Genomic DNA, 12693 nt, shown 5'->3' on the forward strand with positions numbered 1-12693 from the left:
GTGTGTCTGTGTGTGTCTGTGTGTGTGTTCCTTTTCAGTATGAGCAATGTGTAACACAATGCACATAACCCTTGAAGCAATGAGCCCTGTTGGTCAATTTCTGTGTTTATTGGCCCTCTACAAAGATTGGTTGTATTTCTATGTGATAAGATGACAGCGCCCTCTACAAAGATCTGTTGTATTTCTATGTGATAAGACGACAGCACCCTCTACAAAGATCTGTTGTATTTCTATGTGATAAGACGACAGCACCCTCTACAAAGATCTGTTGTATTTCTATGTGATAAGACGACAGCACCCTCTACAAAGATCTGTTGTATTTCTATGTGATAAGACGACAGCACCCTCTACAAAGATCTGTTGTATTTCTATGTGATAAGACGACAGCACCCTCTACAAAGATCTGTTGTATTTCTATGTGATAAGACGACAGCACCCTCTACAAAGATCTGTTGTATTTCTATGTGATAAGACGACAGCACCCTCTACAAAGTTCTGTTGTATTTCTATGTGATAAGACGACAGCACCCTCTACAAAGATCTGTTGTATTTCTATGTGATAAGATGACAGCACCCTCTACAAAGATCTGTTGTATTTCTATGTGATAAGATGACAGCACCCTCTACAAAGATCTGTTGTATTTCTATGTGATAAGACAACGGCGTCTTTGAAGTTTGTAAATCTAAAGTGCTTGTTCAATTTCCAACAGGAAAGCACCTACACCAAGCAATCTAGCAAGTTAATTTCAACTACCATGGTGTGTTCTAAACTTTAGTGTGTATAAGCATCATCGGTATGTTTCTTGTGATCTGAGCAAACCCATGAACATGTCCCCATATTCAATCATAATATTTTCAACGCAGAGGATTATTTTCCTTCCTTCCCTGTGTGACAGACAGACCAATAGTACAGGGAGTCAGTGGAAGACCTTTCCCACTTGTCTGGAACAACAACCGAAATATCCCCCAGGAAGAACAACTTGAAAGGGCCAATCTGGGGTCTCGGTAAGCACAGTATCGGGAGTCTCACATTGTTATTATGGATGGGCTAGGTCTTTAGAGGGCACACAGAGGGGAGGCCACTGCTAACAACATGTATGACGTGCAATTCATACATGGACCCTGGCCACTGTCTCTCACATTGCTCAGCTGAGGTTAAGCATGATTGTGTTGCTATGTAAGAGGCTATGTGTGAGGGTATGTGAGAGGCTATGTGAAAGGCTATGTGAAAGGCTATGTGAGAGTCTATGTGAGAGGCTATTTGAGAGGCTTCCACAAGCTTCCAAAATCTTCCCACAATAAGCTGGGTGAATTTTGTCCCATTCCTCCTGACAGAGCTGGTGTAACTGAGTCAGGTTTGTAGGCCTCCTTGCTCGCTCACGCTTTTTCAGTTCTGCCCACAAATTTACTATAAGATTGAGGTCAAGGCTTTGTGATGGCCACTCCAATACCTTGACTTTGTTGTCCTTAAGCCATTTTGTCACAACTTTGCAAGTGTGCTTGGGGTCATTGACCATTTGAAAGACCCATTTGTGACCAAGCTTTAACTTCCTGATGTCTTGAGATGTTGCTTCAATATATTCACATAATTTTCCTTCCTCATAATTTTCCTTCCTTTTGTGAAGTGCACCAGTCCCTCCTGCTGCAAAGCACCCCCACAACATGATGCTGTCACCCCTGTGCTTCACGGTTGGGATGGTGTTTTTCGGCTTGCAAGCCTCCCCCTTTTTCCTCCAAACATAACGATGGTCATTATGGCCAAACAGTTCTATTTCTGTTTCATCAGACCAGAGGACATTTCTCCAAAAAGTACGATCTTTGTACCCATGTGCAGTTGCAAACCATAGTCTGGCTTTTTTATGGCGGTTTTGGAGCAATGGCTTCTTCCTTGCTGAGTGGCCTTTCAGGTTATGCCGATATAGGACTTGTTTAACTGTGGATATAGATACTTTTGTACCTGTTTCCTCCAGCATCTTCACAAGGTCCTTTGCTGTTGTTCTGGGATTGATTTGCACTTTTCGCACCAAAGTACGTTCATCTCCATGAAGGCTGTGTGGCCCCATGGTGTTTATACTTGCGTACTGTTGTTTGAACAAATGAATGTGGTACCTTCAGGCATTTGGAAATTGCTCCCAAGGATGAACCAGACTTGTGGAGGTCTACATTTTTTTTCTGATGTCTTGGCTGATTTCTTTTGATTTTCCCATGATGTCAAGCAAAGAGGCAATGACTTTGAAGGTAGGCCTTGAAATACATCCACAGGTACACCTCCAATTGTCAATTAGCCTATCAGAATTTTCTGTAATTTTACAAGCTGTTGAAAGGCACAGTCAATTTAGTGAATGTAAACTTCTGACCCACTGGAATTGTGATACAGTGAATTATAAGTGAAATAATCTGTCTGTAAACAATTGTTGGAAAAATTACTTGTGTCATCCACAAACTAGATGTCCTAACTGTCTTGCCAAAACTATAGTTTGTTAACAATAAATTTGTGGAGTGGTTGAAAAATGAGTTTATTGACTCCAACATAAGCGTATGTAAACTTCGGACTTCAACTGTACTTACAAATATAAAACCAATTGGTATACACTATTTCATTATCAAAGTAATATTTACATTTTACTCGCTATGGTTGAGAAAGAAGTGATTGAGAAATGTATTGCACTTCAAACGAATGAATCATCCACAAGTTAGCTGAACATTTGTCTGCTTGAATACTCAAGGGTCTTTCCTTCATGCAAACTTTATATTCAAATGTAGAAACTGTTTTGAATGCACAGTTATAGCGGGAGTCAGTTCGGCAATACTAATTCAGCTGTACAACACTACAACATTCTCTCAAAACTACAACAAACATACAGTGTCTCAAATCTGAACGTAAACTGCATCCTCTGTGGAGTAATATGATATGGTTTTAGAACTGCATTCATCCAGTTTAAAGTGTCCAACTCTTAAGGTCGGCTCTCCCCCACTGACACAAGTGAGTGTTTTGCATATCATGTGTTTATGACAGGATCTCAGCCATACAAAAAGCAAAGTTCAAGATTAGCCCCTGGGTTTTTTTCTCTCTGGAAGGGGACAACTTTGGTAAATTCATCTGTGAGTCAGTGAGCATGTTACCTTACAAAGTGTTAGAATGCACTTTATTGTGTGTTGTCCAAGAAAACCTGAATACACAATGAGAGACCGCAATATACAGGAGGGTGAATGGATATTTATTGTAGGAGTTAATGTAATGTGATGTCAAATTACTGTAGTAATACTCTGGCTGAGCTATTCTATCCTGAGTTTAAAGAGAACTGAAAGACCCTGAAAGAGACTGTCCTCCATAGTTCTAAGAGGAGGAGTCACGCTGGGAAAGCCCTTGTAATCCAATGATGTTGCTCTGTTTGGTTATCAATGAGCCCTTTGATTTTAGGCCCAGGGAGCCACTAAAGATCTGACTACTGCTCTTTAACTACTTTTCACTGAAAGAAACACAGGTTATAGAAGAAAGAGCACTATACTCATTTGCATCCTTTTGGAAAAGGGAATTTACAATGCTATACGATACAGCATTAAAGTCACCTAATAGCTTTGGGGCTAATCTGATTTTTTGTGTGTTATAATTTAAGAGTCATTTATAACTGAAATCACAGATTATGCTTGTTCATGTGAGCACATATTGACAATAGCATTGCACTGAATATTTAATATTGTACATTATCATTGTGTGTTTTATTGCATAATTTTGGCTACGTTTGCATTTTGGATCTGTGAGAGGAAATATTTGACTGTCTATCTTTAAATATTATAGTCTAACTAAAATTGGTGGGAAATCTAACTGCCAGGCAGCTTCTAATATCTCCATATCTGAACTTAGAATCTAGTGATTCTATTTGTGCATTTATTTTAGTCTTACATCATTGCCTTTTGTTTCAATAGTATTTGATGTGATGTTGATCCATCAACCATTGTTAAACAAATTAACCTACAGTCTCTTCCCTGAATTCTGCCCCCATTTGTCATCCAGTCGGTCTCTGTTATGGAATCTCTAGCCAGAGAGCTCAGGTTAATGACCGACATGGTATTGTCATCATTCATGTCATCGACCACATTGTGAAAAACAAAGAGGACAGAAAAAGGAAGATGTGGAGTTTGTGATAAAGGGAGGTAGGGGAGAAAGTTAAGCCGGAAAGAGAAAAGTCATGCAGATACCGATTACAGCATAGCTAAATTGTAATAAGAGAGTAGAACATGTAACCAGAGAGTTTGACATTTGTTCACTAGTGTATTGCCAAGACAGAGGAGGGAATCTTCAGGTCCAGTGGGGACCCAGAGGTCAACGCAAGGAGCGAGAGCAGAAGGAAGGGACACAGGGACGGAAAGTGGAAGCGGCAGGGTGAATGTGGCCGTGTGTTTAGCAGTCTCAAAAGAATGGGTACTACATCAACTCCAGCTGGGGCCCAAGGGGTTAATGGATAAGACTGCCCAGCAGGGGTCAGGGGTCAGGAGGCCACTCTCTACCAGGGCTAATTGGCCACAGCGAACAGAGTTCAGGCCCACCGGCCGGCCCTCCATGGAGAAATACATACACATGTATACAGCAGCTTTGATAGAGGCGTCTTCCATCAAAGCCCTTGATCTGACTGAGAGAGAGCTCCTCTGTTGTGCTTCTGTTCTCAGACAGGCCTGAGTTAGAACAATCTTAGCCCTTCACTGTACATCTCCCTCACTACCACCTACAGTGATGCAGTTTGACAAATATAGACAGTATAGGAGGCCTTTGGTTCTTTCTTACATACGCATTTCAATGCAATTCTTTATTGTTGTAGGTCCAGATTACATTTGAAAACTTTTACTTTTGCGTTTATTTAAAAAAACATTTCATCCCCTTTTTTCTCAGCATATAATTCATCTGCAGTAACTGGCAGAAATTGCAATGTCAAGTAAAAATTACTGTAAATTGATGTAACCTGCTCATTGTTGTGGGATTACTTTATTGTCTTCAGTGTGCAAGTATATAAACCCTTATGCCATACTAAATGAAAAGTAGTTGTCCAGGCCAACACAAAGGGCTCAATTAACATGTAAAAAGTAGGACAAATCCTCCTGGAAGATGTTCTATCTATTACAAGCCATAATTTAGCCGAGAGTCTGACAGTTGTGTATCATAAACACAGGAGACAACACGACTGAAGTAGAGAAACAAACAGTCAATAGAACAAAGTGCTATACTTCTGAGAGTTGTTGTCACAGTACACTATACTGTACTTTCTGTCAGAAACAACCATTCCCAGGACACAAACTGCTACAAGTAAATTACTGCACTACAAATATAAACAAATTTGTTTTATCCAGTAGGCCATAAACCCTCAGATGTGATACATTACATTGTTAAAAGATAAATAAGTCGAATGGGGAGTCCTTTCACAGCCCGAGGGAATCAATCTTACTAGCAGGCCATCAGAGGAATAGGTCAGAATAAGAATGAAAGCTCTTTTTGGCCCATTGTTTCTAAATGGATAGTAAATGAGATGTGTCTCATCTTGTCTTCTACCGTCAGAGACAGATCATATACAGTACAGAAGGATCCTGACAGATTGCAGTTGTCATGCTGATGCTGTCACTGGCCTGGTACTGAAGAGGTTGATGATTTATGGAGAATGGTGGGATGCCCAGAGTGGGCCTGGGTTAATGTTCGACTCTCTCACAGGGCCACCTCTGGGGTCTGCCTGCCCACAGCCTGCCCAAGCAGCTCCACCATAGGGGGACCTGCCTGACTCTGCCGGCCTCCAGCTAAACTCTATGCTCCCAGCAGGATAGGAGACCCATGCTCTCTTCAAGGCCTGTGAATGGATTCAAAGAGCTGTGTAGGAGGGACTGGGGAGACTGATGAGGGGCTGGTGAGGAGTTTCACAAGTAGCAAAAAGTAGCAAACAAATGAAATTCCTTCAGAAATTGTATAAATCAGCACTTCACACTAAAACAAATCACAGGATAGGACAACTTCTAATCAGTGTATCTGTAATGATAGTTTAGTAATGAGTAGTTAGTAGTTTCTTTCAAAGAATGTATAGCACCAAGCATCAGTTAAATTTGTGTCTGTAGCCATGTGTCATTGTACCAATTTGGACGGAATATGGACTAATGGGTCAAGTCATGTGTTTCTATTTGTAGTGCAGTCATTTATTTGTAGCAATTTGTAACCTGGAAATTGCAGTTTCTGTCAGAAAGTTCAGTATACTAATGTGGATGCACAATGGTATACTCAAAGGTATAAGTATGTAATATCCTCCTTTGCATATTTGGGTATTATTCTACACAATCAGGATATACCCTGTCTGTGATCTATTGAAAGCATCAGATGCATTCAGAGTAAAAATGATATAAATGCGGTCAATCCTAGCTGGTGGCTACCCTCATTAAGCTGTAAATCTTTCACAATAACACCCACAGAACAGTGGGAGAAGGGTTCATCCTTGTAACTCCACCTTGTCACTGGTGCAACAATGAAGATGCTTGCTGAAAACGTTAATGTGAGGGGCCACACAATAGCCTCAATACCTCATTCAGCCAGTATAAATGTTGGACAAATCCCTCAGGGGACAAATGCAGGTGCCATGAAATACAACAAGCTGTAAAAATATCAGGTTATTTGAAATGTCAAAGTGGAAATGACAAACTTCAGAAGGCTTTTTAAACCTCAAATACACTACAAGTTGCAGGAATTGCAGGAATGTTCTGCAAAAGGGTGATCAAATGAAGATCCTACATCTGTATTAGGGAAATCTAATTTGATCAATTAGGAAGTCAATTGACCCCATGTTGCAGTAGGCCTATCCACGAAGATAACTTTTCCCATGTCATCAAATAAAATCAGTGTTTGAGGGACTGAAAAAACACCATGATCGATGCATGTGTTGAACTGACAGTATTTATGTAAAACACACATATTGAAAACCTTGCAGAGGCAGGTTTAATTCTATCCAGCCCAGGATAGGGTTTTAATGTCAGTGATATGGAAGACCCAGGGAAATGAATCATCAGCATTGACTTAGTGACGTTAATTCATCTTTTATTTATCTAAAATCAAAAATACCTTAGAAATGTGGGACTATTTGAAAGGTTTATCTTGTGATATGAGAAGCATCTTCACCATATAATCAAGACAGGTACACAATTGACATATTTACTGTAAACTTTCCAAGAGCCTTGGCATCATCTTCCATGGACGCAATGCCAAACATTTTAGTGAGTTTGACAGAAGCACCACAGCGACATCTTGTGGAGGAGAAACAACAGTGACCCGGAAGATCCGTCACACACGGTCACTGCCGACGACATCTTTCTGTCACAGACCAATGTTATCAAGATGGCGTTACGGCCAGGATCTGGGGGAGGTGGCAGGTACTTATTTTCTGTCTGTATAAATATATAAGAGACGAGTCAATTATTTGTCTCACGATATTCTGCACTTGACAGCTGCGGTTTAAATTTACACACGGAATAGCGAGTGAAGAATGAGCGTTGCAATACGTTAGGCGAGGCAGGCTAGCCATACAGCTAATAATGCTAGATGCCATAGGAATGCAGCTTTTTAGTGAAGTGCTAACGGTTAGATGTATTGTCACATCTTTGCTGGCTGTCGAATAATAATAACAAATAATGTGTTATAGTTTATATAAAGCGTATTTGCAGCACAGTAATGTAGTTAGCTAACTAGCCATCCAGCTAACGTTAGCGAGTAGCTAGATCAGCTGAGTTGTCAGATGTTGTTTGCTAGCAAACGCTAGTTGCTTGTGCGAACAGCCCATGTATGGATTGGCAGGCTAAGAGGATTCGATACTTCAACACACTGTCATCTTTAGGTTGTTGGATTGAGCTGACTAGCTAGCGAGCTAACATAGCCCGAGCTAATAAGGACGGTAGCAACTAACGTTACGTCAGAGTATCCACACTGCAAACATTCTCCCCAACCTCCTTCAATGGTGTTTGTGCTTTCAAGACAACTGGGAACTTGTAAAAAACTGAGGTCAAATCATGCTAATATCCCATAAAATGTTATCCCCTAAACATTCAAGCAGTAAAGCAGCTAACCTGTGCTGCCATGGTGAATCTTCCTGGACAAAGCTGATCAGGTGTTGGATGACATCATGAAGCAAGCTGCCATGCCCTCATTCTTTCAGTGGCCAAATTGAGGCTTGATCATGATCTCAACACACATGCATATAACCTAGATCTCGTTTTTGCCCCCATGAAAGATAAATCCTCTCTGCTTAGACTAAAAATACTTTTGCTTTTCTGATTTTTGCTTCTGGTCTGATGTCATTATAATACAACTATTGTAGTTCAGTCAGTCAGATCTATCAGTCATGTCTTAACAATAGAACCGCTATAGGCCAACGGCCACTGACGTTTGATTTTGTAAATTAAACAAATTGGCCCAAAAGGAATGCAAGGTCCTGAGCCTTCCCTAACGTTTCCTAAATGTTTCTATTTTACATGGCTCGTTTGTTAGGATTTTAAAATCACAAACAGACAAGTATTTAGAGACTTTTCCCCCGTTTTATCCCCCACCTATTTCCAACTTAACCCACGAGACAATGCGCTGTAGAACGTTGTTACCCAGCCAGGCGCTAATGAGTCTCTCTCTCACTGAATGAATGGTAATTGTGCACATTACTTCACAATTGAATTTAAATCAGCGTTGACGCTTATGTTTATAGCAAATCACTTGACCAGACTCCTTGCGGGTTGATGTGATTTTCTTTTACATTTACTTTGTAAAAATAAGCTGTTACAGGACTGTTTTATTTACTACAACTCTATTACTAAACATGCTACGTCGTTGCAGCTGGCCTTTAGAATAATGAAAAACATATCCTTGACTCTGAGTTGATGAGCAAAGGGAAGCAAACAATGCCAACCCACTGAATGAATGCCAAATGGATGAATGGGATATACTTGTGCAAGTTACTTAACAATCAAATGTACATTTGTCCCAACTGAATGATGAGGGTGAAGAGGCTGATTTCATTTAGAACAACAATAGTATAATGATGAGTTTGTGTTATGCCTTTTTATCACCGTTAATCATTTGACCGCACGCCTTGCGGATTCATACCATTCCCTTTTACGTTTTACTTTGTAAAAACAAGCTGTCAACTGACTGTTTTATTTACTATAACTCTATTACGAATTATCACATTTATTGTACTGGAAACGAAAACATGCTACGTGTTGCATCAGGCCTTTAGAATAGTGCAAAACATATAATTGACTATCCAAGTGGATGAGCGGTGAAACAAACGATGCCAGTCAGCCAGATGCAAGGAAAGGAGGATCACTATCAAATCCTCATTCAGAGTCACATGCAGGTAACATGTTTTGATGTCTATATCTATACATAACTTTGTCAAATGACTCTCAATTCAAGAGATACAGCACTATTTACAAATGTGACTTTTTCCAATAATATTTTCGCTGTCCATGCGTTCAGCACATGACCACTCGCATGGCAACATTGCTCTGGCTACTAAGCAAGACTAGTAACATAATACATGTCAAATATTCTATTCTATTCTGTTTTATTTTAAATTCATTTTCTTATTTCCACAATGTTTCTTTTGACCTACCAAAACGAAAATTATAATGGAGTCCTTTGTGATGGACTTGAACTAGTGGTTTTTCGTTTTTTCTTAGAGCCTAAAGTAACACAAACGAATGAAAATGCTATTATGTTCTTTTGAAATAATTGTTTTTTAGTTTTCTAATGTGACCTAAAACCTTTATGAACAACCAAATTCTTATTCTTCCGATAACATTATATGAAATGTATTTATTAGACTGTTAGAATATTAATGTGTCGCAAATGTACTTTAGGCTCATGGTTTTTTGTATTGTTATATTTTTACATGGATATATTACAATTGTTTATGCGCTGTTTATCAAGTCTAGGTGCTTATGTTTCCGCACCTTGCGGGTTGATGTGAATCTGATGATTATGCTAAAGCGGATGGCCGGCAACGTTCTCAACTTTCTCTAGTGGGTACTACTTATAGGCTGAAAGGCCAGGCGGTTATCGTGTTAAACCTGAGCTGCTGTAGTGAAATAAAGCCTTTGCTTTAAATCTCCTCTCAGTTTTTAGCGATTGATGTAGAGGTCTATGAGAAATGGTGAATATTTAGTAAAGTTTTGAGTCCTGCATGAGCCTGTTGATATTGGTGAAGCAGCAGCTCGTCCTACATTGGACTTGAAAAGGCTATCCTCATGACTTTTTCATCAGCAGCTTGGGCCTGAGCTGAGCGGTGTGAATAATGAATGTCTGCCTGCAACGTGCCTATGGACCCGACCAGCCAGGTGATACGGATACTGATGCTGGGGAAACCAAATAGCTTTAGATTAGGCTGGGCCTACAGATTAGATTGGCAAGAGTAGCCTATCTCATATATGGTCTCATTGAAAATAACAGGTGATGTTTGTCTCTGACTAACAAACGTTCTGGAGACATTTCTTGTCCTGGCATTGGTGTACTTTAAGACCATTGGTGGGGGTCAGATATAGGTGAAGTGCTGATTTAGAGTGCTGAGCAGCTGTACAAACTCCCAACTGAACTCATCTATATTGAAAGCTAAGATCTGTAGAGAATAATGTTTTTCTGGTTCTATTGGTATTTTTCAGGCCTCTCCCCCTTCTCTGTTAGTAGGCTGTCTACACCCAATGGGCTGGCTAGTGGTCTCAGATCAGCGAGCGTGACCGGGGCTAGCTATGCATAGACCTGCTGGGTGTGTGTGACTGTGTTAGTGTGTGGTGAAGGCTCTGCGATGTGGTGGACATACTACTTGATGACAATGTTACACACTGAACCAGGGACGGGGAGCAGGCAGGCAGGCAGGCGCTGTGCTGGCAACCTAGCCTGAAATTAATGAGAAACATCCTGATCCCAGGCTGTCAACAGTAGCCAGAGGCGTGAGTTTACTCTTCACTGGCCCTGCTGCCTGGCATAGCACTCTGAGGATGTGTCACAAATGGCACCCTATTACTTATGTAATGCACTACTTTTGACCAGAAAGTCTCACATCATGGGACTAGCACTCCGCTTTGGGCTCCCGAGTGGCGCAGCTGTCTAAGGCACTGCATCTCAGTGCTAGAGGCGTCACAACAGACTGGTTCCTGGTTCTAATCCAGTAACAACTGGCAGGGATTGGGAGTCCCATAGGGTGGCGTACAATTGGCCCGGATTTGGCTGGGGTAAGCCGTCATTGTAAATAAGAATTTGTTCTTAACTGACTTGCCTAGTTAAATAAAGGTTAATTAACCTTTCTAGCGCTCGACAACATTCCACTGAAAATGTCCTATAATGTCCTATACAGCAAATGAAAGCCGCCATTTTGGAATCAACAAAGTTAGAAACAACACCATAAATATTCACTTACCTTTGATGATCTTCATCAGAAGGCACTCCCAGGAATCCCAGTTCGACAATAAATGACTGATTTGTTCCATGAAGTTCCATCATTTATGTCCAAATAGCTACTTGTTGTTAGCGTGTTCAGCCCAGTAATCCATCTTCATGAGGCGCGAGCATTTCATCCAGACAAAAACTCTAAAAGTTCCATTACAGTCCTTTAGAAACATGTCAAACGATGTATGGAATCAATCGTGAGGATGTTTTTAACATAAAACATCAATAATGTTCCAACCGGAGAATTCCTGTCTTCAGAAAAAGCACAGGAACACGAGGTAACTCTGTCAGGAGCGCGCGCCATGAGACCGAGGCACTATGCCAGTCTCAAACAGGTCTCATGAGCCCCTCCTTTATAGTAGAATCCTCATTCAAGTTTCAAAAGACGGTTGACATCTCGTGGAAGCCGTAGGAAGTGCAACCTCATCCATATCTCAATGTGTACTCGGTAGGCAAAGCTTTGAAAAACTACAAACCTCAGATGTCCCACTTCCTGGTTGGATTTCTCTCAGGTTTTCGCCTGCCATATGAGTTCTGTTATACTCACAGACATCATTCAAACCGTTTTAAAAACTTCAGAGTGTTTTCTATCCAATACTAATAATAATATGCATATATTAGCATCTGGGACAGAGTAGGAGGAGTTCACTCTGGGCACACTATTCATCCAAAAGTGAAAATGCTGCCCCCTATCCCAAATAGGTTAAGTAAAAAAATCTAAATGAGGCCTATAGGGAGTTGCGATAGGAGAGCTGTACTGTAGCAACAGGTACTAGCTACATTTTGGAGTTGTGTTGAGCTTGTGGGAAAAGCTCAGCTATGTGTAGCATTCATCTTCAGTTAAAGTGCTTTTATGGGTGAGACTGAGAAGTTGTACTCGGATGAATTGCTCAAGACAGGGTTAAGTGTTATTTCATAGGTTCATAGTTAAGTATCATATTAAAGCCGAGCTGTTTAATCAGTCTTTGGGAGGGTACATGACGGGTGCTGGTGCTTCCAGACTTTCAATATGCACTTTATTTATTCATTATGTCCAAAATGCCAAAAGAGTGAAAGACTTGCAGAAGTATGGTTTACATTAGGTTGCAGTGCAGTCAGGGATGCATTACATCATTTAAGGCTCATATGAGGAGTTCATTGATGTTGAAAGATCAGTACTTTTTTACAAATTCGTTACCAGAGTGAAAAGGAGAAAGCACGTTAGGTCTAATGATACACATGGCTCTGGTAGGCTAGTTACTGTG

General features: G+C 40.6%; 1 protein-coding gene and 1 long non-coding RNA gene across 8 annotated transcripts in view; one reads left to right on the forward strand and one right to left on the reverse strand.

The window, feature by feature from the left end:
• Positions 1-7043: 7043 nt before the first annotated feature.
• LOC127930669 (uncharacterized) lies at positions 7044-8797 on the reverse strand. Its single transcript, XR_008138668.1, has 2 exons — positions 8083-8797; positions 7044-7407 (listed from the first exon to the last, which is right to left on the reverse strand). It is a non-coding gene; the product is annotated as an uncharacterized LOC127930669 (long non-coding RNA).
• Positions 7186-12693, forward strand: part of LOC118394696 (synergin gamma-like) — a 40149-nt gene continuing 34641 nt past the window's right edge. For 2 of the 7 annotated variants that reach the window (XR_008138649.1, XM_052520398.1), the window contains exon 1: positions 7186-7392. Coding sequence is in view for 6 of the 7 variants with exons in the window: in XM_052520398.1 (XP_052376358.1) it covers positions 7358-7392 (35 nt within the window). In the remaining variant the exon portion in view is untranslated. The remainder of the gene's footprint in view (positions 7393-12693) is intronic. The other 5 variants (XM_052520425.1, XM_052520406.1, XM_052520428.1 and 2 more) reach the window with 3 other exon arrangements.

The sequence above is a fragment of the Oncorhynchus keta genome, chromosome 1, assembly GCF_023373465.1.
Source record: "Oncorhynchus keta strain PuntledgeMale-10-30-2019 chromosome 1, Oket_V2, whole genome shotgun sequence".
Taxonomy (NCBI): Eukaryota; Metazoa; Chordata; class Actinopteri; order Salmoniformes; family Salmonidae; genus Oncorhynchus; species Oncorhynchus keta.